The 27,831-nt window shown below is 40.3% G+C and overlaps 1 protein-coding gene across 1 annotated transcript in view; it reads left to right on the forward strand.

Moving 5' to 3' along the window:
• The window catches only part of trim36 (tripartite motif containing 36), a 31,681-nt gene extending 4,380 nt beyond the window's left edge, over positions 1 to 27,301 (forward strand). The window contains exons 2-13 of the mRNA XM_035658081.1: positions 1,233 to 1,467; positions 9,265 to 9,611; positions 10,144 to 10,290; positions 11,759 to 11,854; positions 12,924 to 13,061; positions 13,197 to 13,312; positions 14,567 to 14,688; positions 19,977 to 20,094; positions 20,197 to 20,402; positions 22,779 to 22,962; positions 23,443 to 23,556; positions 24,594 to 27,301. Coding sequence (XP_035513974.1) covers positions 1,233 to 1,467; positions 9,265 to 9,611; positions 10,144 to 10,290; positions 11,759 to 11,854; positions 12,924 to 13,061; positions 13,197 to 13,312; positions 14,567 to 14,688; positions 19,977 to 20,094; positions 20,197 to 20,402; positions 22,779 to 22,962; positions 23,443 to 23,556; positions 24,594 to 24,963 — 2,193 coding nt within the window. The 3' untranslated portion in view covers positions 24,964 to 27,301. The remainder of the gene's footprint in view (positions 1 to 1,232; positions 1,468 to 9,264; positions 9,612 to 10,143; positions 10,291 to 11,758; positions 11,855 to 12,923; positions 13,062 to 13,196; positions 13,313 to 14,566; positions 14,689 to 19,976; positions 20,095 to 20,196; positions 20,403 to 22,778; positions 22,963 to 23,442; positions 23,557 to 24,593) is intronic.
• The last annotated feature ends 530 nt before the right edge of the window (positions 27,302 to 27,831 follow it).

Consider the following 27,831-nt stretch of genomic DNA (forward strand, 5'->3'; position numbering starts at 1 on the left):
CCCTCTCCCTCTCTCTCTCCCTCCAGCTGCGTCACTCTATTTAAATTCACTCGGCTCGTCGCTGTCGGCATCTTCCACCCGGCGTCCGAAGAACTTTAAGCAAAACAAAAACATTAAAGAAACGCCGGATACGGTGTTTTTATGTTTTAACTTAACTCAAAGCGGTTTTTTTTTCTTCTCAAATTTAATTTTCCTCCCTCACCATGTCTGCAGAGATGAGGCGGAGCAGCACCATTGCGGTAAGTGGGAGAAGAAGGAGAGAGGAGATGTTGAAACGCTTCTCGCCTCGTCATTGTTCACCAGCCTGTAGCTCCTCTGCTGTGTGTAGTGAAGAGAAAGTCCCCTGTTAGTATGAGCTGTGTACCGCCGCCAGTGTGTGGCCATTCATTGAGTTACTGCTTCGACTCGTTGTTGAGTTGCTGTTTTGTCTGGTGTGAAACTTCGAGCACCCTTTTTTTTGGGAAGCATTGTTGGCTTTTTTTTTTTTTTTTTTCTGTGTAAACTTCCTCTAATCCGTCGGGGTATTGTCTTTTGTCTTTACACGTGCACAGGCGTTTTCTCTTCAATCAATATGATACAGGTGTCGCTGGGTTTGTGTGACACCACCTGATAAAAATGACCTAATCAGTCCCTAAACATGGTGGAGGGTTAACAACAGGTTTCTACTCCTCTTTTTAAATGGTAAAAAAAACGTGAGCTGCTGGGAGTCCTGTATTTGACTGTTTGTCTATATTTAGCCTGGCTTAATCCTGTCTTATGTAATGTGACAGAAACATGGTACAGACGGCGTGGCTGGCTGTTGTTGTGACTCTGTGGGTGATTTTCAAAGTAAAGTTAATTGTGTGTTTTAGGGTAGGATCAATAAAATGCATCTGCTCGTGAATCTAGCCACCTGAAAGGCCACATTTTCCACCTCAGTGACACAGCAAAAGGTAGCTTTCACAGCTTAAAGTGCCAACAATGGGCCTGTTTTAGCTGCATCTAAAATGCTCTAATAATAGGTTATTGTTTCAAGAATCAAAGACAGCTGTATCCTTGCCTCCAAACGCTGAAGTTGTCGAGCTTGTTTCAGGCTGATCTGTGATGCCTTCTGTTCCTCTCTCATCTCTTGTTTGTGTTTTTTTTTTAAAGGATGACAGCAGCTGTAGTGGCTGCCTCATGCAAAAATCCTAAAAATACAGTTTTATTGAGTGTCTGTGTGGCGGTTTTCAGTAACATGCCTCTGTCCCCAGGTCCCGATCAAGAACATCGAGAGGGAGCTGATCTGCCCCATCTGTAAGGAGCTCTTCACCCACCCGCTGATCCTGCCCTGCCAGCACAGCGTCTGCCACAAGTGTGTGAGGGAGCTGCTGATGCTAAACCATGAGGACTCTTTTGACGCCGGCTCCGAGTGCTCCCTGCCGGGCAGCCCCAGGTCCAGGGTGCCCTCGCCTTCCATGGAGAGGCTGGACAGGCTTGTGAGATCAGGTGGGTCTCGGGGTAAGGAACCAAAAACACACTTTTTTTTTTTGGTTTTTCAATGTGTTATTTACAGGGAGGATTTTTATTATGTGCAGCTTAGCGCAGGGTGGTGGATCTCACATTTCTCCGAGGTTAAAAGCATTTCACAACAGCGTGCTGAAGCATTAGTAGGAGCAGTGCTCGTGCTACTGTTGGGCCGGCCAGTCAGCCTGATTATGTGAGCTGATGGAAGCTAATAACCAGGCGATGGTTACACAGGAAATGAAAGTATTAAATGCATCTTAGGCCATTTGTGATCTTCCAAGTTTTTGTGCCGGTAATGCCAAGTTCCTCCCAATTCCCTTCCTTTTTTAGTCCTGCTTTCATCTCTGCATTCAACAGGTTTTAATGGCTGGAGCCTGGGATAATCTCTACAGGGAAGATGAAAGACTTAAAAATATTAAAGGGAAATGTTACAAACAGAAACTGAAGGCATGTTTGATTCCCTAACAAACAAAAAGGGTAGTGTAACTGTGAAGGGGATTTCCTGAATCAACAAGCAAACCTTGAACTAATGCAAATGTAAGGTTTAGGGGGCGAATGGAAGACAAAAAAAGTGTGCATTATTGTATGATATCTGGGTTTTAGTGTGGCGCAGACGACCCGCCTCCTCCCCCTCTTGTCCTATATAAACAAGAACAAACACAGAAATGATTAAATAATTTTACCGCTCAGCCGTAACATTGTCAGTCATCACGTCTACCTCTAATCCTGTCTGCCTTTACAGGCTTCATTAAAGAGACAGCAGAGGAACTTGACAAGCTGTAGTTTTGTCTACCAGGAGAAAAGAAACGTTGACAAGCTCTCTCAAGCCCTAATTGTCTTCACTGTCTGCTTCTAATGGCTCGGGGGCATCAAACATCCCCTTCAATCATGCAAGGGCACAGGCATCCATTAGAAAATATTTCAGGAACAAGGGGAGCAGAGTAGCTATCATTTTCGCTCCACCTTTAAGCGGATATAGAGGCATATGTGTGTGCGTTTATGTACACGAGTGAACAAAGCACATCTGTGAGCTCCTTTAAGGTATTTTAAACTCTTAAAACCAAGCTGAGGGAAAAGCTGCGGTTGAAGGGGGGGGTGGCGGCACAGATAGCTAAGTTAACTTGTCACAATATTTTTATGTTCCCTGCTAAACACATGGCATTGCTGCCGGCAGGCTTGAGCAGGTCAATGTCTAAGCCTTGAAAACTGCTCGGTGGGGCACAAGGCCGCTTTTCTGCCCTCTGAGAGCTCTGGGCTACAGGCCATTTCCATAAAGATGTCGTCTCATTTGTACTCTTGTCCGCTCTCGTTGGCAAAACCAGTTGTTTCTGACTTCCAGACTACGTACTAATACTAAGCAGGTTTTTGAGTGTAGTGTGTTCATACTTGGGGGGGAAAAAAGGAAGTGACAAAAATTATGTATAGTGGAAATGGTCAGTGTGTGTACTAAAAACATTTAATGAGTTTAGCTTTTTTCTGACAATGTAATGCTCAAAAGAAATGGAGGCGATACTCGAGACGGCTACAGAAATATCTAAAACAATATGTATGAAATGATTAACATACTTTTGACATTTCGTACTAACTGCAAAAGCTGCATAGTATGACAATTAATTTATAGTTCATAAAGTGTATAATTAGTATGTAGTATGGAAGTGGGACACAACTCGGGCAGAGTCGTTATAGTCACTATATCGCTGCCTTTAGATGCTTTACTGGTGCTTTAAGATTTTATAGCATTTCTAGGTTTTGTGCTGAAGATAAACACTTTATGTTTTATGTTTATTCAGTATACTAGTCCCAAATCCACACTGCACATTTATTCTAAGGAGGTTTTGAGAATGTGGTAAAAAAACAGGAAATGTAGGAACTGCTCACAGCTGACAAAAAAAACCACAATCAATTTTGAACGGTGATAAAACTGCTTCATCAAGTCTTTTTGTGAAGAGTAATTTGCAGCAGCATTCAGTTGCAGTTTGACGTCCAATGGGGAAAGTGTTGTGTAGTTTTCTTGTTAGTATAAACTGTTAAATATGTTTTCTTTCTGGATGTGGGCACAGCAAATGATTTCTTTGAGTCAGAATCAAATCGCATCAAATGTATATAATAAATGGCCCATGCTATATGAAACTGTAGCATTTGGTGTTACCTGGTATCCATTTAACTTGCCAAGTAACCTCAGAGAGCATTGAGACTCTGAACCAGAGGACCAGAGCTAAAAAGATCCCCAAAGGTACAGTGAGGTGAACAGCTTTTTTCTTTTTTTTTGTGGGAGCCATTCAGCCATTCATGGTTCAAAACCTCTGAGACGGGCTCTCGAACAGAGCGTCCCTCATTCAGACTCGCCCCTTTAACCTGAATGAGTTCATTCTTCACTGGCAGGACTGCATCTGTGGACGTAGGAAATAATCAAATCCTGCTTTTGGGTAAACAAATCTCACGTTTCACTGAAAGCCACTTTGTGCTCAAGGTCTACTCTCGTCTCTGTTATTTCTGTATTTTCATTCTGACTTATGAATTGATGCACATTGTTTTGAATTGACTTAAAAAAAAATAATTTCCGTTTCACAGATAATTTAGCAGCATCTTTTCATAAATAACCTAAAAGTTAATTTAGTCAACATGAAACTACTCCACAGGTTACGTACATGTGGAATTCCCTTGGGGATTATTCAACGAGGTTGTTCCTGCGTTAAGCGCATTTAATCATCAGATTATATAATTCTGTGTGTTTAACAATATTTAGGAAACCTCAAAGTACGTTGTGAGCATATTAGCTCCCACACAGAACAACAGAGTAATTCTGCACCGCCTCCGACACTGGAAGATCAGATCATTGGTCACCATGGTGACGCAACCTGCCTGTAAGGAATGAATGAGGGATTAGATGAGGGGAGAGAGAAAGAAAAGACTTAAGGCTATATTTATCAGTGTGCAGCTTGGACAAGCCTTGGCTGGGCTTGGACAGACTTCATCAGCATTGTTTCTCAACTTCATCCTATTTTATGTTACTGGGGCTCAAACGGAGCATGACGCATTTATGTTCAACAGTTCATTCTTGACAAGTGCACTTTTTAAAGTTGGTGTAAGTAAGTGTAAAAGGAATAGTTTGACATGTTAGAAAATATTCTCATGTCCAGTTCATGTCCGACGCTAGATATTAAGCTACAGCCAGGAGACTCTTAGCTTAGCATAAAGATTGGAAGTCTCGTCATCCTTAGTTACTGTTGCTATGCCTGTCAAGCTCACATGGCACATAATAATGTAGTTTACGATCATAACGGTGTCACCTGAAATTTGTAGTAACATTTGAAACAATGAGTTCTTAATTTCAGACAAAATCAAGCCTCTCATTTCTAACTGCTGACCGTGTGTTTGTTTGTTTCTCTAGCTGAAATGACGACAATCACTGGCAGGTTTTATCAGCTTAATTTATAATAGCTAGCTAATATTAATTGGTTAAAAAACACTGTCTCCAGATGGTGGTTTAATGTTTCTAGAGGACTCATTTTAAAACAGGAATCCTGTAAAATTGACCTTTTTCACAGCAGCCCTTTTGACATGAAATAGTAGGGTAAACACAGGTGTTACCAATGACACTAAGTAAGGTTGTGTTCCATTTAGTGTAGCAGAGCCTTTCCAGTGAGCCAACATGAACAATAGCAGCACACTGTCTCTGTTTGACTTGAATAGAACAGAACTTTAGTTAGGATAATTGGTAACTCCTATGTTTACCCTATTTCATGTGCAAAAGGTCTATTGCCTTAAATACGCACTCAATGGCTTTAGGCTACCAGATATCATGATTAAAGACGAGGCTAAAGCTGCCTGTCTAAAAGGAGGGGTTTAGTTAGGCCTCAATGAACTTATATCTGGTTTATCTGTACAAAAAGTGAAGTGTAAAAGGCTGGTTGTAGTTTAGTAGTGCTGGTGCTTTTACCTTTCAGACAGAGCTAAACTAGATGTTTTTTCCAGTCTTAATGCTTCATACTTAGCACTCATGAGTTCTTCTCATCTAACTCTCAGCAAGAAAGCAAGTAAACACATTTCCCAAAATGGCAAACTATTCCTTTTTTAATGCAAATTATTCACCAGAGTCTGAAAGAAGATTTGATTAGGAATACACTTTATTACAATTTCCAAAAACAGTTGTCAAATTCAGTTTCAGTCGCATTGATTTGTCCTCAGATATAGACCACAGTGCATAGATCAAGAGTTAACTGTACTTTTACTAACTGTTCACATCCTGTATGTATTTTTAAACGCTGTTTGTATTTCACACTGAACTGCATTATTGGCATTTTTTACCTTTTTTTTTTTTTTAAGTTCTTGTTTCTCTAATGTCATGATGTTTTTTAAAAAAGAAACTGTTTTCACACGTCACTTCACGTTATATATTGTTTCATTTTTCTTGTTGGTCTCACCTCACTTCTCTGTTCATTGCTTGCAGCCACAGTGCGAAGGTCGTTCGGAAATCGAGGTAGACGCGGGCTCCGTGTTTTCACTAGCGGTAGTAGTGAGTACAGTGTTACTAGAACCCCTGTGAAACCCTAGTTTGGTTCTACCTTTCCTCTACTTAAGTCCTGTCAACACGACCATACACACCACTCAAATAGAATTAGTGCATTTAATGTTGTTATTTAACGCACATTATAGACACTTAATGCCACATAGTAAGAGTTGACATTAAAAGATATGTGTCTTAAAAAATGTCCACTGAGCATAACTGTGATCTAATCTTTGGATCCAGATTAACAATTAACAGAGTGAACGCAAATGAAACAGTGGAAACCTTAAAGCGATAATGAGTCAGCATACGAGGAGGCGAACTGTTAAAGGAGTGGCATGGAGTGAAATGGGAGCGACGAGGAGAATCGAAGGGAGGTAGAGTCTTTGACAGGGAGGTTGGCAAGTGCCAAAAAGGAACTGAACGGAGCAGAGACTGAAATTTAGTGAGAAAGGGGTGAGGATGTTTCCTAGGAGTTGAAGTGGGACTGGAATGTGTGTGTGTGTGTGTCCCAGACCCCCTGTGTGTGTATGTGTGTGTCTGTACACTAGCTAAGCTCTGCATTCATTTTGTAAAAACATGGTGGCGAGTAAAGCTGCTTTATTGAGCTGGAAAAACTGTTAGTCTCTGTTGTTTCTGAGTTAAACACATGCACACACACAATGAGTGAAAATGTGCAATATGTTTGGACTTGCTAAGATTCTTAACTGGCTTTTACTGATTGAGATTTGTGTGCCTTTAGGGTGCTGTGTATGCTTCACTTGACAGTCATTAGTGTTGAGAAACAGTTTATAAGAACACAGACCTGTCTCAGCCTACCTCTAATCATTTTGGAATGATGAATTGAGAGGTGTCAGATTGGTGGCCAAGTTAAACAAGACTCGATGCTAGTTTCATTGGCCAATTATTGCAGTTATTAGACACGCTCAGTGGATGGTTTTTAAGAAGAAAAAAATGTATTTTTCTCTCTATATCAATTTCTCCCAAAAGAAGAGGCAATAATAGTAGCTACCTGGACATAAAACAATAGCAGCAAACAATTAAGATGTGGTGTCATCAATAGATAAGATAAGTTTAATCCTTAAAAGGAAAATAAGTCAATTCCAACCTTAAGTTATTTTACTTCAGCTTTTTACAGAATGAATTATTGTTGTATTCAGATTTTATATTTGGATAAAAGAATAAGAAAACATTTCCAGGATTCATTTTTATACAAATGAGTCATACAAATCCAGCAGCAGACGGAACAAAACGTCAATACAAAACTTACATTCAACAAGCCTACATAAGCAAACTTCTATTTGCATTAGAAATAAGAAATGAAATGAGAAACTGTCCCCGCCTGGATACAATTAAACTTTCTCAGTCGTCACTGGCAAGCATAAAAATGCTACATCAGTTCAAACAAGTGTGTGTGTGTGTGTGTGTATGTGTGTAGACTTGTGCAGGGGGAAAAACTGCGATGACTCGTCAGTTTCTGCCCTCGACTCTGCAGATCCACAAATCAACACACAAACACACACGTACACACTTTGCTGCAGGCTCCTCCCGTCTGCTTCTTGATCACTCACACCTGCTCTCCTGACCAAGTGCACAGTGCCCCAACACGCACACATTGAGGTTCATGATGCGCACATGAATAGACACACACACACGCACCCGACTGTCTTTACAGGGTTAGAAACTGCTGCATCATTCATTAGTTTAAATGTGATGGCTTTCTGCCAGATTTCTACTTTCATTCAATTACATGTCTTAACAAGACCATGTCACCTTCATCACCATCATCAGACTAAGTTTCTCATCATAGCATCGCACCACAATGTTTAGTTCAACTCTGTCTCAGGAATTCAGGTAGGAAGGGGAATCGACGTGTGGTAAACAGAGCTCAGTAGTTCTGTTCAATTGTCAGATCACAAACAGAGTAAGTCTCCAGGCAGTGAACTGTTAGTCACAGTCTTCAGTTCTGCTCATGTCACACAGCATGCACATGGCTCTACATATCACACAGTTTATATGTTTGCTGTTCTGCCACTGCTTTTCCCAGCTGCACTTTTTTTTTTTTTTCTTTTGGCAAAAGTGTTGATGTCTTTAAATAGTTCTCCTGTATTTCGCTTACCTGAGGAGTGTTTGATTTAATTTCCAGGTCCTCGGAAACGAAGTGGAAATTCTGGCTTGAAAACTGAGATAAATCCAGCACTCCTTGCTTCCCCTGTCCCCCAAAAACGTGAAGCAGTATTCTTGTCATTTATTTTGCCGTGTAGTGACTTCAGTTTGCTGGCTTCCTTTTTGAGTGTTTGTGTGTTTTTTGCTTGCATCTGTGATGTGACCTTGTGTAACAATTCCCTTCTTTCCACCTCATGTTGCTGTGTTGCTGTCTTGTTACGATGCTGCTGCATCAGTAACAAGCACAATATTGTGAGAAACTCTTGAAAGCATTGCTTTAAGAGGAGTTTTGTTGTGGTGAATATAAGTGTTGATGCATTGACTGGACATGTGATTTTAAAGTTAAAGTGCAGGACATTTTATTTTTTTTATTTAAAGCTTTGCTTAAGATCTACTTCACACAGTGTAATGGCTTGATTCGCAAAATAGTGGTTTGTCATATTCTTATTTTCTTGATCGCTAATTTTTAGGAAAATTATTTTTCTTTTGTCCAGATCATTGTGAACACTTAATTAGTCTCTTAAATATTGACTGACTTGCATTGTAAAATTGATTTCTCATACAGTGTACTCTCTTGAAGCACAAAGGATGCCATCCTTCCCATGACTATCCCGTATCTCATCTCTCCAGTCTGCCCCAGTACTCTTGGAAAGTCTCTTTTTCTGGACTTTATTTCCCTGTATGACGACTGCTCAATAAACTGCCTGTATTGATGTTTTGCTCCATACATTCATGTCTTTATGGAGTAGTGGTCATTGTGGAAATAAATACTAAGGGAGACATACTGAGGCCCTATTTGTGAAGGCATTATCAACTATCAAAGGCATTTTTGCCATAAGGTCATACTTGGCACATTATACGATGATGTAATGCTTTTGTGACTCAAGGCCCAGAATCTGTTGAGCACAAATGGGGGTTCACATTTTTTCAAAGCCCTTATTTGACTCTTGGAAACTATCCATTCAGTGTAATTTGAAGTTTAAAGGTCAGTGTTGTTCACATGTCAAAATAGGGCCTCAAACAAGAGTGGAAACTGGGTGACCCAAAGCTATGAATCCAAATTACCCACGATCTTTTCTCACTTGTCCTCCTCCGCTCTCCTCCAGGCTCCATCTCGTCCCCGGGGTGGCGCAGAGGATCTGTGACTCCTCGGGTCACCACCATTCCATGCCCCGGCTGCCAGCACGACATCGACCTTGGCGAGCGCGGCATCAGCATGTTGTTCCGTAACTTCACCCTGGAGAGCATCGTCGAGCGCTACCGCCAGGCTGCCCGCGCAGCTGTCGCCATCATGTGCAACATCTGTAAGCCTCCACAGCAGCAAGAGGCCACGAAGAGCTGTATGGACTGCAAGGCTAGCTACTGTAACGAGTGCTTCAAGCTGCACCACCCCTGGGGCACGCCCAAAGCTCAGCACGAGTATGTTGGCCCCACCACGAATTTTAGGCCCAAGGCAAGTACCGTCACTGCCAGGGGAAGGCTTTATATTAGTTCTTTGTTATTTTCATTCAACTGGACTATGGACATCTCTCAGGAGATAGGTTGTCGCGAGCATTGATTGCTGGTCAGGAATGTCTCTCATTCACGGTATTTGGCCCTCTGAATAAATTTAGAATATATCAGAATATATGAGGAGTTGAATTCATTATTTTTGCTTCTGTGACTCTGATTCATATCTGATCATAAAATACTTTCAAACTGTGAAGTCTGTTGGAAACTTGACTTACTGCTCTTTCCAATCCCTTTTTGTTGGTCTAAAAGCCGCCTCGAATAAATTCTAATGAGGATCTTGCCATTTTAAAAAGTGCTGATTTAAATTCTATTTTCAGACACATCAGGAAATGGCTCACAGAAAGCTGTCTGGATGCTCTTTGAGTTTAGGCCATCTTCCTGTTTCACTTCAGTAATTTTTGATCATTGTAGAATATAAAAGGCTGTTACGTGTGTATTTTGTCTAATTTTAACTGATTCTGTTTATGTCGCAGGTGCTCATGTGTCCAGAGCACGAGATGGAGAAGGTGAACATGTACTGTGAGGTCTGCAGACGACCCGTGTGTCACTTGTGTAAGCTGGGAGGATCTCACGCCAACCACAAAGTCACCACAATGAGCAGTGCCTACAAGATCCTCAAGGTACCACAGTCAGACACTGACAACAGATAGGTTGGCTACTTGTGAGGGGGTGTTGATTTGAATACACTGGAATTAGTTTTATCTGTGATGACAAAGGAGTAACACAGTACTAGCTTATGATAACGAGGGTTAAACAGAGTTTTGAACACAATGCCACTGTTAAAGGCTTGAAATTCGGGAAAAGCGGCCTTAGAACTTGAAGTTATTGATGTTTTTACACTATTTTGTGATGATACTTAGCAATTAAATATCGTCATCAATTAAATCCACATCATGCGAAACCCCCTCTTTTAGAATATCTGATTAATATCTTAAGTTTACATAAAGAATCCATTCAAGGTAGATTTACATAACTGCATTTAATAAGCTGAAACTGAGTAAAAGCCTTTCGATGAGTAATATCTTTCCATTCGGTGGGATTAGAGCTGGGTCATTGCTAAACTATTTAACAAAACACCTTAAGAGCAGGGTTTTTGTTGTGCTATTCACCATCCACTTCCTGGTCCCCGAACCTCTCATCTCCTGCTGTAATATTAATGCCTGACCTGTACCTGTGCTGGCATGCACCAGGCTGTATATCAATCTCTTTTTGTTTGGGAACTGAAACCCTAACTGGGTTAGAGCTAATTGGTATCACGTGCGGTCATCAGATTTTATTTGCCACTCAGTAGAATTAATCAGTTTGAGTGTTTGGTTTAGCTTATGTGGAGACAGAAATGTCTGGAGATTAGGTTTTAGGGCTGTTTGGTTGCTATGGCAGCACAAAAGAACGTCGAGCCTTTAACAGGATAGGTGTTAAGTGAAATATGTTGATGGTAATTGAATCAGTTTAGTGGACTTGATGGTAGGTGGTTGAGCAAGTTGAGGCAGAATCTGTGAAATTCAATCTGCTGGTCTGTGTTGACACAAACAGCACAGTGTTTAATATTTAATGAGACCATTTGTTCCCCACGATTTTGTGTGTATTGTGTTTTTCAAACTGTCAATAGATGGATCAGATTTCCTGAACAGTCCTGGAAGCCTTTGTCAGCCAGGAAGTCGTGTGGGTTTCAGTTGCTTTGAACAGTGCTGCACTGTCATATCATTGTGATACTATACTGAATGTTGTTTGACATGCTGCAACCACTGAAACAGGCTCTCAGGCTGCGTCACAGAGGGTCATACCGGACACTCTGCACACGTCCACAACTTTAATCAATCAGGATATATTCACAACAGCAGCTACAACCTAAAGTAACGTGAGAGCTGATGCTTGGGAATGTGATCACATGAGTGGACATTCATAAATCCCACTCTGTTCCTTTTTTAAAATGGCGCATATTTGAATAAAGTTTTGTATGTAATGCAATGTTAAGGGCAGATTTTTCTTCTGTAACAGTTGCATCTTATCTGTTGTTGTGGATGTGCTTCAGTGTTTCAAGAGCTTATGAAACTCACTTTATATGCTGCTGGTCTTTTCTCTCACCAGGAGAAGCTGGCCAAGAGTATCCATTACCTCATCAGCAAGGAGGACCAGGTCAGGACTCAGATTACAGACCTTGATCTGCTCATCAGTCAGACCGAGGTGAGAGAGAGAGCTGACTCACGCTGCTGCAACTCAAACATCCTTTCCACTCTACTCCCCAAAATTAGTTTTTGTTTATTTTTGGATCTTTTTATTCATTTTCTTTCCTTTTTTTCATTTGTTTTTATTTTCCAAAAGATGGTTTCTCTTTACTATTGATATTCATAAGCATTGAACTCCACAGGTAAAAGGAATTGATTTGGTCTCTCTTCAAGCCATTTTCTTAAGTGGAGACATTTAAAACTGAAAATATTCAAGTGATTATGTTCCTTTATCTGCTTTAATTTTCTAATTTAAGATCGACCACTTCTGGTCTTTAACGCCCTCTACTCCTCCTTTTCCTCCTTCTCCAAGAGGATTCTCCTCAATTGTATTAACAGTTTTCTTTCCTTTCTTACACTCTTGAAATATAGTTGATTTGTTAGTAACCATTAACCATAATGAACAAATTATATATTTGAATTCCTTCCCTTACACCATACAAATATTTATACAGCTTTCACAAAACCTGTCTGTTAAGTTGAGGATTACACATTTTGTGTACGAATAAGGAAGGTCACTAAACAAACAGTATGCAAATACAACAAACGAGGAAATGCAGGATTTGCCTACCAGTTTCCTTCATGCAGTTTCGGCCTCTGAGCTTCTTCCCCTTTTTACTATGACGCTGGTCCTAAATGGGTAGTGTTCGAATACACCTACGCGTGTGTGTGACTGATATGTTAAGGACACTTTCTTTTTTTAAACACTTTTCTATGTCCATTAATCTTTCTCTCTATATACTTAAGCTGTGTAATGTGAACTTTTAAGCTCTTACTTTAATGAGGATTACCTGAAAATAGGGTTGACATACAGTACATCCTAAAACATTTAACTGTATTTACATCCACCTTCTGTCAAACCGAAGTTTTAAATCCTACAAATCAAGTCAATTAATCTGATTCAGTGCTCTGAACCTTCTGAAGAAATACTAATAGTATGGGTATGTTTGGGAAGAGATCTATGAAAGTAACGTTGTATATTAACTTTGTACAAACTGCTAAATTATTTCATCCTTGTTTTCTTAAAGGAAAATGGCCAGCTAGCAGAGCGTCAAGCCAACGAGCACTTTGAGCGTCTGTTTGAGACTCTGCAGGAGAGGAAATCAGAGATGCTGAGGTCCATCGAGCAGTCACGAAACCGACGCCTGGACCACCTCAGGGCCCAGGTATGAAATATCAGGACTGAATTTAATTTCTATTGTCTATTTTCTTAGGCTTCTGGTAAGTACAAAGCAACCTGTTTTTAATGACTGGAATCTGAAAATGCTATAATGTCCTGACTTTTTGAAAATATGTCCCAGGTGGAGGAGTACCAGGGCATGCTGGAGAACAGTGGTCTAGTAGGCTACGCTCAGGAGGTGCTGAAAGAGACCGATCAGTCCTGCTTTGTACAGACTGCAAAGCAGCTACACACCAGGTAAAGCTGGATGACACCGACAGTCATTTTTCGCAAGATTTTAATTTAAATTAATGATGAAATGGTTTTGAAATTTTGGTTGTTTCACATGACCTTTCTGTTTTTGTTTTTCTCTTACTTACACAATCATTATATTTATGACAAAAATCTCCCAAATCCCAAAAGATGGCTAGCCTCATATCACAACGTTGATCAACAAACTATTACTACAATGTGTATGCATCTCTGGCTCTGCATTAATGACATACAAGTTCATGTAATAGAGGTTAATGATTTTTCAAATAAAGCAAAAATAATACTTTTACAGACATCATTCATGGCTGACATCAAAAACATACCAGCATATATGTAAATACATTGTACTACTTCTGTAAAATAAGACTTAAAATCTCAAAGTAATTGTCAGTGGTGATGGCAGTCAGTAATTTAGAGGGAAATAATCGAACAGTGCACTTAAGCATTCCTCTGGTGTCTTGAAAATGTCCTGCTTCAACCTAATAACAGGAAGCTGAGTCAGGCCTGTCCACTAAAATCCTGAGCGTAAACTGCTATTTTTACGCTCAGGGGAGCAGTATTGCTAATTAATAACTAAGCCGCTTAGTAATGATTATCGATATAAATTCATTACAGATTACAGAAGCTAAACCTGATTGTTTAAATAATCAGACTGAATACAGTTATGGTATGACTCGTATTGTATTGCCCACATACAGTTAATCATGAAGGACGTCTACCTGTTTCTCAGTGGATTTCCTAAGTGGGATTTAGCCTGTTTTTATTTTAGTGTTGAGAGCATCAATCTGATTATGTGTTTGGGTGACTGGAGTGTGTCAGGAACACACAAAGCCACGTGCACTGAGGTTACCCAACTCGAGGGCAGTTAAGGAAAGCGTCCAGTCAACGCTGTGTTGAAGTGTCTTCTGCTCTAAGCTGACTAATTGATCTCCATTAGCAGCTTTGGATAATCAGAAAACCTTTTCACTCTCAAGAGCATGATATTGTGGCCTGTACAGTTTTCTCCTGTTGACGAGGGCTTGATTTCTAATCCTCGTTTTCACTTATGAGTCAATATAAATATAGTTACAACTACATAAATGACCTGCAGTACAGGATTGATTAGAAAAGCAGGGAATAGTGCTCCTATTGTTTTGGTCTTTTTTAATTGTATTTAGTGAACTGTAATTTTATGCTTATCAAAAAAACCCTCCATTGATACATATTTTATCACGTTATGACTGCTTTGTATGTTTTCAGGATCCAGAAGGCTACAGAGTCTCTGAGGACCTTCCACCCTTCAGCCGACCCCTGCTTTGACGAGTTTGTGTTGGACACATCCAGAGAGGAAACTCTGTTGAAGGAGATGTGCTTTGGTGGAGGTACAACTGATTTTATTTCAGTTAAATGGTTTAAGATGAAAATGAAAGTAAGCAAAATGGTAAAAGAACTTGTGATTTCTGTAATTCAATTTTAGAGCTTTTTTTTTTTTTCTCAGATTATCTAGAAACGTCACTAATTCTGTGTTTAAGGACAAGCTGCAATGAAAGCCGATGACTATTCGTTCACATCAGTAAAATACAGTGACATTTTCTGCTTCTATTCATCTCTGAAGATCATTAATTTGTGTTTTGGACCAGTGGTTTTCAACACTCTTCACTGTTAATCTGCCAAGCTACAGTATAGTGAGTTATGGAATAATTACATCTTATTAAATGGGGCTCCCTGAGACTACATCTTATCACATACCGGTCCACCGCCTGATTTTGAAACCAAAAAGGTTGAGAACCACTGTTATCAAATAAAACTACGCTTGGTTAATAACGCAGAGGTTTGCCACTTAAAAAAAGTTACTTTATCAGAATGGGCTTGTTCTTTAAAACAACACATGTTCAGAATAAGCTGTTTGCCTTAACCTGCCAAGTACATGCACAGTCCTGTGAACTGTGCTGTGCTAAGAGGTCAGAGGTCATCTGTGTGACTCTAAATTGAATAAACAACCCTGGATAATGCTCATAGAGGATTTTACTGCTCTGTGAAGCTTTTTTTTCTGGTCTGCTGATTTACAAAGCTTGTTTTACAAAGGACTGCTCAGGTAGAAGTTTTCCCATGAGGGCGTACATACTTCTGAACTGGCATACTTACTATTTTTATTTATCTTTTTATTTAAGAAAAAAATATTTTAGATGTACTGAAACAGAAGAGGAAAGGCAAAAGAACCAAGTTATAGCCAACTTCGGCCCGAAGGATGACTGACTATATTGTAGCGTATTTTTTTCATTTCCACAAAATACCCATACAATACTTAAAACACAAACTTATGAGCTGTACCTTTACCAAGATTTGCTGTAAAAGAGCTTGTCAGAGTAAGGAAAACTATTTCTGCTAAATGTATTTAAGAAACTGAGAGCCATAAAGGACCGGACAACTTACCAGACATAACAAATGATCAAAAGTTTCTAAGCGCGAAGATCAAAAGTCTGCAGATAACTGAGCAGGCTGCAAAATTATCTAAATAAGGAAGTAATAATCACTGACAGATTAGTCAACGTGTGTGTGTGTGTGTCAACATTTGGTAAAAAACTTTGCTAATCACTGTCAGATGAAGGTGTTTGTTAACGTGTCAGATTTCCATGTGTATACTAAACAAAAGCTGGAGCATTACACTACCATTATCCACAGTCCCAACTGAACATCATCAACACAGTGTGGTGTTTATGTTGGATCCATCTTACTCACATTCCTGCCTCGACTGCACAATGATAGGACTGGGAGACAGACAGACTTGATAGGACTGGGAGACAGACAGACAGACAGCTTGATTAGGCGGGAGACATACAGGACAGGACATTTCAGGGACTTGATAAGGACTGGAGACAAGACAGACAGACTTGATAAGGACTGGGAGAACAGACAGACAGACTTGATAGGACTGTGGAGCACGACAGACAGACTTGATAGGACCTGGAGAAGACAAGACAGATCAGACTTGATAGGACTGGGAGACAGACTTGTTACGACCGGGTGATGGTTCTTGACATCTGGCTGCGTCTGGCTGCGGCTTGTTTTAAATGCCTTTAGTATGACTCGTCCCTAACCTGACAACGTTATGTGTGTCAGTGACTGGAGGGGGAGCAGTATTGAATATCATTTGTTGCTGATAGTGACAGTTAGTTGTGGCAGTTTTCAGTCGTAGTTAGTCAATTACCGTTGACTGGTCTGAGGTTTGGGGGCATCGTGGAAATGTTTTAAATGATAGGCTGGTCAGTGTCAATACAAAGTAACTGGTTGAGATTTGAGTGGCAGCTGTGCTTCCAGACTTTAGCGTTCAAAAAATGTTAAAATTATTGAGGGATTAAACATTGCTGACATCGCAGATAAAGCCGGGGTCTCTTTGGCGTAGAGCCATTATCCCTCAAGTGGATGCCACTGAACAACAGACAGCTTTGTTTGTCACCAACAGTCACTGAGACAACTGTGAGTGACAGGAGTTTGTGGCTTTGGGCTTTTGTTGCTACACTGGAGAGCAGCCCTGTTAGTTTGTTTAAAATCAGTGATGTGAGATTTATCTCCGAGGCTACGGTTGGCTCCGTCTGGAATTATGGGCCAGTGGACTAGGAATGAATAACTTCTTAATCGTTAAATAAATGACAGTAGAGTTGATTGTTAAAGAAAATGCTTTAAAAACTAATGTTTTAATGTTCTAATTTGATACTACTTACAAATAGATGGGTGTGGATGTGTTTATGTTGCAAGCCCAGACTTAAAAAGTAGAGAAATTGCATAAAAAGTCATGTTTTTACAGCAGTAATTCTGTAGGCATTTGTCCCATCTGGGCAAAGTCAGTCATTGGAGTAGCAACAATTCATAGGACACACTTAAAAAAAGGAGAGGGGGAAAACTGTGGAAGAACAATTGATAATCTGATCAGATTTAGTGTTTGTATTGTGTGTTGTGGTGTTTTTCCTTATTTCAATATTTTCATTAATATTTTCAGCCTAATTGGCAAAAGCCTAACTTGTAATAACTTACAAAAATTTGTTTTATTCAGATACATACTATAAACAGGATTATTTTTTTAACTTTAATCCTGGAAAAAATAGAAAATATTGCTTAGTTGTAGTGTTTCTGTCATTTTTTTGTGGTGTTTGTGTCATTAACAATTTTGACACATGAAAACTGCAGATGAGTAGAAGTAATGCAGATGTTAAATGCAAACCAAACAAGATGTTTTAAAGTGGAAATGGATCTGCCCTCTATACTGCAGTTTTCCTTTTGCATAAACAAACCCTCATATGATTCTTTTTCAGGGTAATCCTCATTTACTCTGTTCTCATGCTTTAGGCTTTCAGTCTAAACTGGCTTAAAATGAATGAATATTAATATTTTTGCTCTCCTGTAATCCCTACACTGGAGAAAATGGGCTTCTCGTATAAAAATGTACTGACTCACTGCTGCATCCTTTTGGGAAAGTGCTGCATGCTGCAGTTTCGTGGCAGTCATTGATGTGTGTCTTTAATTTAAGTGTCCTTTGGGAATTGATGATGCTATTAGCCTGAGCTCAGAGAAGAAGCAGCATTTTTACACTGCAGTAATTAAATAAATTAAGTTTCAACAGATGATGCAGCAGTTAAGAATCGCTATAGTGTCTCTGGATAGTGCCTGTAAGCTATACTGTACATCTATTATACAGACACACACATTGTAGTTTGGTTATAAGGATGTTTTGAATAACTCTAGGCTGATTTTTTTTTTTTTTAAATGTGAATATTTCTATTATTCATCTATCATAGAAAAACATAATATTATGCCCTTTTGTCAAGCAATGATTGCCAGCCGTTTTGTGGGCGTATAATGCTCTATGTGTTGGATTTTGCTCAATGCCTATAGCTTATCCATGCTTCTCTAGTCATATCTTCCACTCTTGGATAACGGCGTGTTTGTGCTCTCCCATGTTAACCCAGCTGTGGCCCTGCTGCAGGTTTTGACCCCATGCTCCGCTTCTCAAGAGGCTGTGAAAGACTGTGTTGTCAAGTGTAAATGCCCATTTGTCTTCCATTTCAAATTGGGGTTTCCTCAAAATGTCAGAACAGCGCTTCTGTCAACTCTTTCCACTTCCCCTTCAAAGATATTACAGCACCGGATAGAGTGTATTTGAGCTTTTCATCAGGAAACGTTATGTTGTCCAGTCTCCTTGCATTTGTAGAGTGAGTAGTGGAATGAAAATGAGAAAGTAGTTCCCTGCAGTGTAACTTGGCCTTTCTGTTGTCTGTCTGGCAGCAGCCTGTCCTGGCTGTGATCAGTAGTGGCGGGGGGGTGCTGCCTGCTGTGTTTGGTTTTTGCCTCTTGGTCCATCTGTTGGAAACAGGTGACAAACTTAAAATCTCATTTGTCAGTGTAGTGACTGCTTAGTGTCTTAAAGAACGCATGTATGTGATTTACACTGGAGTGGTAACTCACTACTATCCTTGCTTACTTACCTACTTACCTACTTACTTATCGGACGTGAATGTGGGGGATGGGTGTAATTGTGTTACAGGGGTTAAGAAGGAAATATGTTTTCTTATATTTTATTTGTAAGGGATAATGTTGATGATCAACACATAGAAATTAAAGATTAGACCCAAGGGTGGCTTTTCATCCATTCTCCCAGGCAAAATGTTAAAAAGCACTTTTAAAATAATGATTCAAAGTTCATTGGAACAGAAACAAGAAAGCTGGTCGAATAATGCACTCTCTATAATGTATCTGCACACATGGCAATGTAGTTGTGATAAAAGACATGAAGATGCACAGGGCTGTAAGAGGACAAACTCACGAAGGAGCTAATGTGCCTGGGAGAAAAAGACTTTGGAGATTGAGGATTATCCAAGTGACTTTGGAAGCTCTGAAAGTTCAGCAGCTGTGCTGACACTGGTCAGCGAGGGGGGGGGGCGGTCTATAAGGGAAAAAGCTTTAGACAAGAAAAGGATTTGGGATGTCAAAAGATGGAGAAAATGGGAAGAGTAGAGAACCAGAGAGAGGGGGAATATTACAAAGGAGATGAGGAGGGGAATTCTCACTGGGAGATGGATGAATGGCATGATCTCTCTCTAATAGATAGAAAAGTCAGTGACCTACATGCTGTTTCTGGAGAAAAAGGAGCTTTAGGTTGAGAGAACAGTAAATGATGAGGTGAACAGAATAATTTCAGAGTGGATGCTGTTGACATGGATGAGAGGACGGATGGGGAAGTGGTGCTGCTGTTCATGTAGATGAACGTAAAGATGGAAGTCTAAATGGAGGAAAAACAATAAATGTAATGAGAAAGGAGAAAGTGGAGTGGATGAAGGTGAAAGTGGGAGAGCGGAAGAGAGAGGTGGCAGTGGGGGGGGGGGGGGTTTCAAAGTGCATTTCCTGGCAGTCTGTGAAAACCTCTTAACAGGCTCCATTATGCAAGACAGTCTTGTCCATTGTCCCAAGTGGATAGTCCTGATCCTGACAAATCTAATCTTTGCCACACTTAACACTGCTGCATTTGCTTAAACCCAAGTTACTGAGCTAAAGTACTATACCAAGCACGATTAAGAATTTCCTTGCGTTGAGTTTAGTTTCAATTATGTATGGTAGGTTTACGTTTTACTAACGAGTTATCTTTCTTTTCTCCATATACTGTCTTACTGCTCTCCAGTTCCAGACCCTCCTCTGATTGATTTGTCCAGTAGCAAAGTCTACAACGAGGCCTCAATCTGCTGGAGGCTGTCCGATGACCACCTGCCTACTGATCACCACATGCTTGAATACCGCAGGTGGGTGCAAACATACGAAGATCCACTGTTTCAGATCCACAGAAAAGCTGCAGGTGTGTGGAAACATTTAAACTACTTGACTATAATCTCCTTTCTCTCCAGACTCGGGGGCCCGAGCCAGTCCCCATCCCAGGAGGACGGTGAGGACAGTGGGGTCTGGAGGGCTACAGACAGGGTGTACGGCCCCAGCGCTGTGGTGTGTGACCTTGACCCCAACAGCCTGTACGCCTTCAGGGTCCGGAGCTGCAGGAACTCCATGTTCAGCCCCTACAGCCCCGAGGTCACCTTTCACACACCACCTGCACCTGGTAAGCCTTTGTGGTGTGGGGAAATTTGCCCCTGTGATGGGTGTGTGTTGTTGGTCTGTCCTTTGAGTCTTTAGTTTGATGTCACTGGTAAAGGAGGAAGGGAGGTGTTGAGGCAACGTGAGTTGGTTGAGTTCCTGAAGACGAAAAAAAAAAAAACATAGCATAATCTTTGGATTTCTTTCTTAAACTCAATCAATTCAGACTGTGTTATTGTTGTGGATGCTAAGTGCATTCATTAATTGGAAAACTGTTATTTACAGGATTAAGCTGCTGGCTATCGGAGAACCAGCCCCTATTATTGGGCCTCTTTTTGGCCAAGGCACCAGCTAAGCTCCTCTATCCCCTTTACCTCTCAGAGCACGTCTGAGTGTTTTCCATCGGGCTCGATTTTTAGGAAGATTAGCGGATGACAAACGCTTCACTGTTTTTTAAGTTCTGTAGCATGCACGGTGGAGGTAATGAAGCACAGTGGTGTTTTTAGTTCATCACGATGGTAATGGCTTTTGTGTTTTCAGACGGCCAAAACCAAAATGGCTTTTGTCTGAGTGTGTGGGAGTGAATTGTGTCGTACAGCGCGACAGCTTGGAAAAGAGAGCTGCAGTTGCATCTGTTGCTGCCTTTTTAAGCTGCCTGACAGACGCAAGGTGGAATTCATTAAAAATGATCATCATCCCCAACCATCTGCTGAACTTGAATTCAGATCGTATCCTCCCAGTCTCTTTGATTTATACTCCCCTTGTTTTTGGGCTCCTTGCTGTGGAGAAGTCTGGGATTTGCAGGTGGTTTTCTGTGTCAATTAGTTTTGACACACTTCTGTCTTTCCCCCCCCTCCCACGGCAGGAGCCTGCATCAAAAGTCCATCGCACACGTGCATACATGACACGTCACTCCCTGATCTGATATGGCTGTGCGTTGATTTGCGTCCTGCACAAGCCTTGTCATTTGTGTTGTGACTGGAGCTTCCACATTCCTGTGCTCTCTGGTTCGTGTAAGACTGAGTGGATGGATTCACTGTGCGTCAGTAATGAGGTGAAATTTTAGGCCAGGGTGAAACGCAGAGGACAAAACATGCACTCGCTCACACACACACCCAAACACACACACACACGACGCTGCACGAGGGGGACACAGTTGCACACAACAAATGTTTTTCTTTTTTTCAGCTATACAGTTGCTTAAAATTCTGACCACATTAAAACATGTAACCTTTTAGGCAGCATTTCTAAGTGTTAATACTGACTCCTTTTGTAAGTAGGGCATCATTTAGTCCCTTATAACCTATCATGAAAACATCATGTTTAACAGTTAATATGCTGGTTGTGTAAAAAGTAAATCCCCCTTTTATGTTTTAGGCCAAAACTGAATGAAACAGAACTAAACAAGGCTGTGGTTGAGTTTTCTGTCCCAGGTGTCAGCATTAACTTACAAAAAATACTGCTTCTTAACTGGATGTGAAATTAAAATATATCTGCTTTGGGACCAATTTCATGCTACATCAATTATCTTTGCCCCCATTTCTTTTATTATTTATTAAATGATTGGTAGCATCAACTTGCAGTACTAAGCAAATATCACAGGTTCTCGTGCAATATGGATCTTTTTTTCTTATTGAAAATGACACCAGTTCCACTTAAACACTTAGGAGATGGGCAAAGCTGATTCATTATTTTTGGTAAACTAACCAACTTGGAGAATACCACCTTGTATGCTCCAAAAGATGACACACATTACATTTTAGGTGTTTAGTTTAGCCTGACATGATCACTGCCAGTATTAGTGCATCCCTACTACATAACTTTGCATAAAACTGCAGCATTGTTGTCTGGCCTGTAGGCAGGCTTATAATATTATAATGATCATGGCCTAGTTGTTCGAAGGACTTCCCTAGACACATGCAAATTAACTGGTCTTCCCCAGTGTAGATCTCGGATTGCACGGGATGGTTGAGTGAACAGGCATAATTATGTCAGCGTATATGTGTCCTGGATTATAGTAATTGTGGCCTTTGGTCCATAAACTATTTATAGAATGCGTTTAATTGTATCCAGATGAGGAATATAAATGGCAGCTGCACGTGAGAAATGAGGAGTGAGTGTCATTAGGCTGTTATTCTTCATGGTGTGATGATGGCAAGTGGGTCTTTGTGTAGCTCTTTAAGATTGTGCTCTAGCGCCCTCATGTGTCGGTTTTTGTCACCTACCCAATTCCAAACCTGTTTATTCCCCAACAGAGGGAATAAAACACTGCCTTTAGCACAAGTTGTACCCACTCTGAAAATCTGTTGTCTTATGTCTGTTCGAACTTCCTTTTTGTCCACCTTTTCTGTCTTTTTTGTCTGTCCTCTGACTCATTCGACCTTTGTCTCTTCACATGCAGCTTTTGGATTCCTGTTCAGCGACAAGTGTGGCTTCAGTACGGAGCGGCTCATTCTGAACAAGCGACGGGACACTGTGGAGAACGTAGCAGGCATGGCCTTCCTCCTCGCAGCAGATCGTGTGCAGACGGGCAGCTACATCGGACTAGACTACATAATTGGGGACACGGGCATCTCTCAGGGAAGGTACGCCAAGAACTGACAACACTGGGTCTTTGTACAAAACAAACAAGTTGTGCCCAGAAGCATAATTTATTTGTTACAAAACAAATTACTGTCGATTGGGGTGAGCCTCAATGTAAGAAGAAGTCATTGAGAGTTAAATCTAGGCAAAAATGACAGAACACACACGGTGCAGCACACAGTGTGGAAGCTCACTAGTATCCTGCTTATTAGACTATCAATATATCATGCTTTATAAAATATTCAAGAGAGAGGGAGCAGAGATGGAACTTTTATTTTTGCGCACAAGGTGGGAGGATTATATATTATTATGTCATTTCTGTACCATCTTTACCAGCCGCCATGATGCAGAAGAGTGATATTTAATCACTGAGGACATTTTTGCACCAGGGATGTTCAGGGACAAGTCAGAAAATGAGTGTGTCCATGGATCATCATCAATTTCCAGTCCTGCAATGAAACATGGAATTGTTTGTTTTGTAGACACTACTGGGCCTTCAAGGTGGAGCCGTACTCCTACATGGTTAAAGTTGGAGTGGCTTCTGACTCAAAGCTGCTTGAATGGTTTCACAATCCCAGAGATACCAGCAGCCCAAGGTAAGTGCGAGCACAAGATGTACACACAGCTATCATCGACAGTTTATCCGTAAACAGTAAAGATTTGGCGAAAGACTGTTGTACCTATTGTTTATCTTTTAACTTAGACATACCTGACTGCAACACATACTGACACAAACAATCTCAGTACAGTGATAAGTGTGTTTGAGTCATACCTAATCCTGTGATGTAAGAGAACCAGTATAAACTCGTAAAGAGCTTACTCACAGACAAAGCCTGCCTTTCTCACTGGATCAGCTCGTGTAAAAGCATGTAAAGGAACACATTATTTACACAAATGCATATTAATTCTATGGTAATTGCATAATGCATGCACGGGTGATAAACGCCACGCAGCATTCAGCTAGTCATTTCAAGGTTGAGTATGCATTTTTACCGTTAATAAAAATGTCCCTGTTTGAGAGGAATAGTTAATCAGTTTTTGTGGCTTTTCTAATGGTAATTAAATAATTCCTACATCTCTGTAGCTCTTAGTCAACCGACAGAAAATGAATCCGTTAAATATTTCACTAATGCACTTTTATCATTTATCATGTTTATCTATTGTCTGAGTTGTCTGTATATAATAAAATATATAATGCTTTTGTCTAATATATTATATATTTTGTATTAAAATATATATTGTTTCTTTTACTGCAAACCAAATCTACTTGCAGGTACAAATAAAGTAACCTAAATTAATTAATTACCAAGAATTTAGTTGTTGAAACCCTTTTTAAAATGACATTTTTGCAGTTTTTTGAGTTGTTGTCTGTAAGTTTGACATTTGAAGACACCATCTTTGGCTCTGGGAAATTTTGATGGGCCCCTTTCTCCGTTATCTAACATTTTACAGAGAAAACTATCAATCGAGAAAATAATCAGCAGATAAATTGCTAATGAAATTAATCATTCATTTTTCACACTTCCATTCTCACTTGATGATCCGGGGCAGATTATATCCATTTTACATACGATTATGACTTTGGCTTTGACGTAAGTTTCAAAACACTTGCCTCTCATCTTCCTTTCACCAGGTATGACCATGACAGCGGGCATGACAGCGGCAGCGAGGACACATGCTACGAGCTCTCCCAGCCCTTCACCCTCCTCACCCTGGGCATGGGCAAACTCTTCATCCCTAAGACTTCTTCCTCCTCCTCCGTTTCCACGGCAAACGCCCCGCCCGGCGACCCTGGCAACCGCGTGCTTCCCATGCCACAGCGCTTGGGCGTATGCCTAGATTACGACGCATGCCGTGTGTATTTCTACGACGCCGACACCATGAGGTGCCTTTACGAGAGGCAGGTGGATTGTTCAGGAACAATGTATCCAGCGTTCGGCCTCATGGGCAGCGGCAAGGTCCAACTGGAAGAGTTCATCACCGCTAAGAGACTGACCTTCTGAGGAGGGACGGGAGTGGGTTGATGCATTAGTTTCTGCGTCTAATTAATCTATGGCATGTTCTGGGAAGGGAGGGTTTTATCGACAGGGTGATGGAGTACAATCCAACCGATGAGGCAGATGTGATAAGGACCTTTATGGGTCCTAAATGTGAAAATGGGATCTCTGCCAGAACTGGCCTATTTAGAGTTGGTATGTAATCGTGTATGATCCACATACAAGAGCATGCCACTGAATATTAGTGTCCACGTACAAATGTCTCCAGAGATTGGTATATATGGTATGTGAAAGGTCTTCTCTACATACCAAAGTCTCTGTTTCTATCTCTCTATTTGACATGGTTTTAATTGTCAGCTATAATCAGCTGTTAATGCAGTGTAATTGGCTGCAAAGTTAGTCTGCAGCTACTTTAAATCTTTATGGTTTTAACATTAAACGCCTTCGAGCTCACACTTACACCTCTTCTGTTGCCAGGTTTATGTTCATAGATTATTTTGTGTGTATTGATTATTGGGTGATCTTTGTTTCTTTGGCTCCTTTCTGTAACTATTTGTCTAAATGTAGCAGCATAGGTTTAGATGTAATCTTGGTGGACCTGAGAGAGCCTTGTAGCTACTTTTAAAGCTAGCGCCTTTGTGCCTTTTTTTTTTTTTTTAGGGAATGGCTCACTTAGTTTGCTCTAGCAAGCAGATGTTGGTGTCTTTGCACAAGCATTATGGACATGTTTATCAGCATAAATACTGTATGTGAGTTTTTACTGTAGGTAGAGTTTGATCACAGACACTGGTGTCAAAGTTATAATAGTTAATAGTATTCATTATGACTTGTTACTCACTTATTTACTCTTGACTTCATCACAGAAAACACTACTTTTCTTCCATGTCACAATTATTATTATTTTTTTGTTGAGCTGTTTTTGCACAATATGATGAAAGAAGCCTCGCACATGATAAACCTTTACAATCATCACGTATTGATCACTACCTAAATAGCTTCTTCACACTTTTAAATGTTGTAAACATAATCAGCACATAGATGTCACACGGTGACTGTCACACTCACACACATATTCACCTTTTCCTAATATGAGCAAGCATGACTCCTGGAATACTTACTTGGATTTAAAAGCCTCTCACTGTTTGCACAGCACTGAAAGTGGCTTTCAGCATCATAAAACCAGCCAGGTACCAGAACACCTTGTACTTGTAGTCAACATTAGTTTGACAGCTGCAAAGTCACTAATAGCCAAAGCGTGTTGGTTTCTGGTGCTGACTTAAGTGCAACTCACAGCTCCGTGTTTCTAACAGCCTTTAAACACAGTTAGGAAACGAACAAGAAACACAGTTATGCAGTTCTTACAAAAGTGCTATCGCTAAACACACTGTTCAGTACCTTTTTTACTATCAAAACCACCGTTTACTTGCAGTGCAGACACAGGAACTGTAACATATTAGCATGTCACCGGTGAGTTTGGCTATCAGACAGACACCTAAGTGGTTGATTGGCTTTGATTTTAAAATGGCTCAGATATTCAAGTCTAAGACGGCACACTAGACAGACTGTTTGCTTGGCAACCACACTTGTGTTTTGTAATTGACGTATACTGTAAATGTGCCTGCACGTAGGGTTTGTTTGTACATTCATGTATATTTTGATTTCTGGAGGGTTAGGGTAATCGGTGTGTGCGTTTTCTCAGGTTTCTGGCCCTGATTTGGGGCCTAATGCTACCTACCTCTATCCGTCAGGCCTGGAAAACCTTAACTACTGTACCTTTCCTCACAGAAACGAGTTCGGTTTTGATTTGCAGCTTTGTCCACAACAGTCAGTTCGATATCTCCGCCTTCTCTCTAACGTCAGATAATAAGCTGATCTTTCAAAATGTTTGATTTAACTTCCATGTACATATTAATCCAGAGTATATTATTTTCAGTGAAATAAAGTACATCTTAAATGTTATTAGTTGGTATTTGCTTGTGGACTTAAAAGACGTGTGTCACTATTGGTGGAAATAACTGTAAACGGATGTTACTTTGTTCGGCTGCCTTTTTATCAAGGGAGTGTTTTTCAAATGGTTCTAACAACCTTTTCTTCCTCTGTTTTGTGGTGTTGGTTTGATTACTCGATTTTAAATATTTCTGTTATGAGTGTGGAAGTTTTTGTTTTGGGTTAAAAGCATTTAATAAACTCATGTTCTTGCATTTAGCTGAACAGAAACGTTCTCCAGTCTCCAAATGAAATAATGGATTTCTGTGACTGTGCATATTGTCTCACAGGTGTTTCTGTCATTGATTTCACTCCAACCATCAGAGGTCACAGCCATTGAACCCTGACTCCTGTATTTAAAAAAACTGACTGTTTAAACATCTTCAAAACATGTCTATGCATTTATGAATTTACAGGGCAGGTTCATGGTTTAATTCCCATCACAGAATGTAATTATTGTCCTGTTAACAAACCGCTGAATGTTCTCTCTGTGTTGGTTTTCTTCTATTAGTTTGTTCCACTCTGGTCACAGCACAGTTGTTGTGTAGTTATAGACATATGATAAAAAGGCTTGTAATCTCAACATACACATTTTTTATTATTATTAAAATGCATGCCTAGCCTGCTTTTTCAGTGATAAATTTAGAACCAAATATTATCGCAGGCTGGCTCTCAATCTAATTCCAAGCTAGCACTTTAAAAAATCTGTAGCGAGTCAGCGACAGGTGTGTGTGTATAATAAATGTGTGCAATATTATTAAACAGGCTGTAGAGTAGACATAGGCCTGTTAAGACAGTTTGCACTGTTAATAGTTTAGTTTATATTGTGGTTTTTAAATTGGGCTTTTCCTTGGTACAAAGTGAATTTTAAACACTACTAAATTTGTT

This window comes from Morone saxatilis, unplaced genomic scaffold (assembly GCF_004916995.1).
Source record: "Morone saxatilis isolate NCDOM2014 unplaced genomic scaffold, NCSU_SB_2.0 Contig16, whole genome shotgun sequence".
NCBI classification, from domain to species: domain Eukaryota; kingdom Metazoa; phylum Chordata; class Actinopteri; family Moronidae; genus Morone; species Morone saxatilis.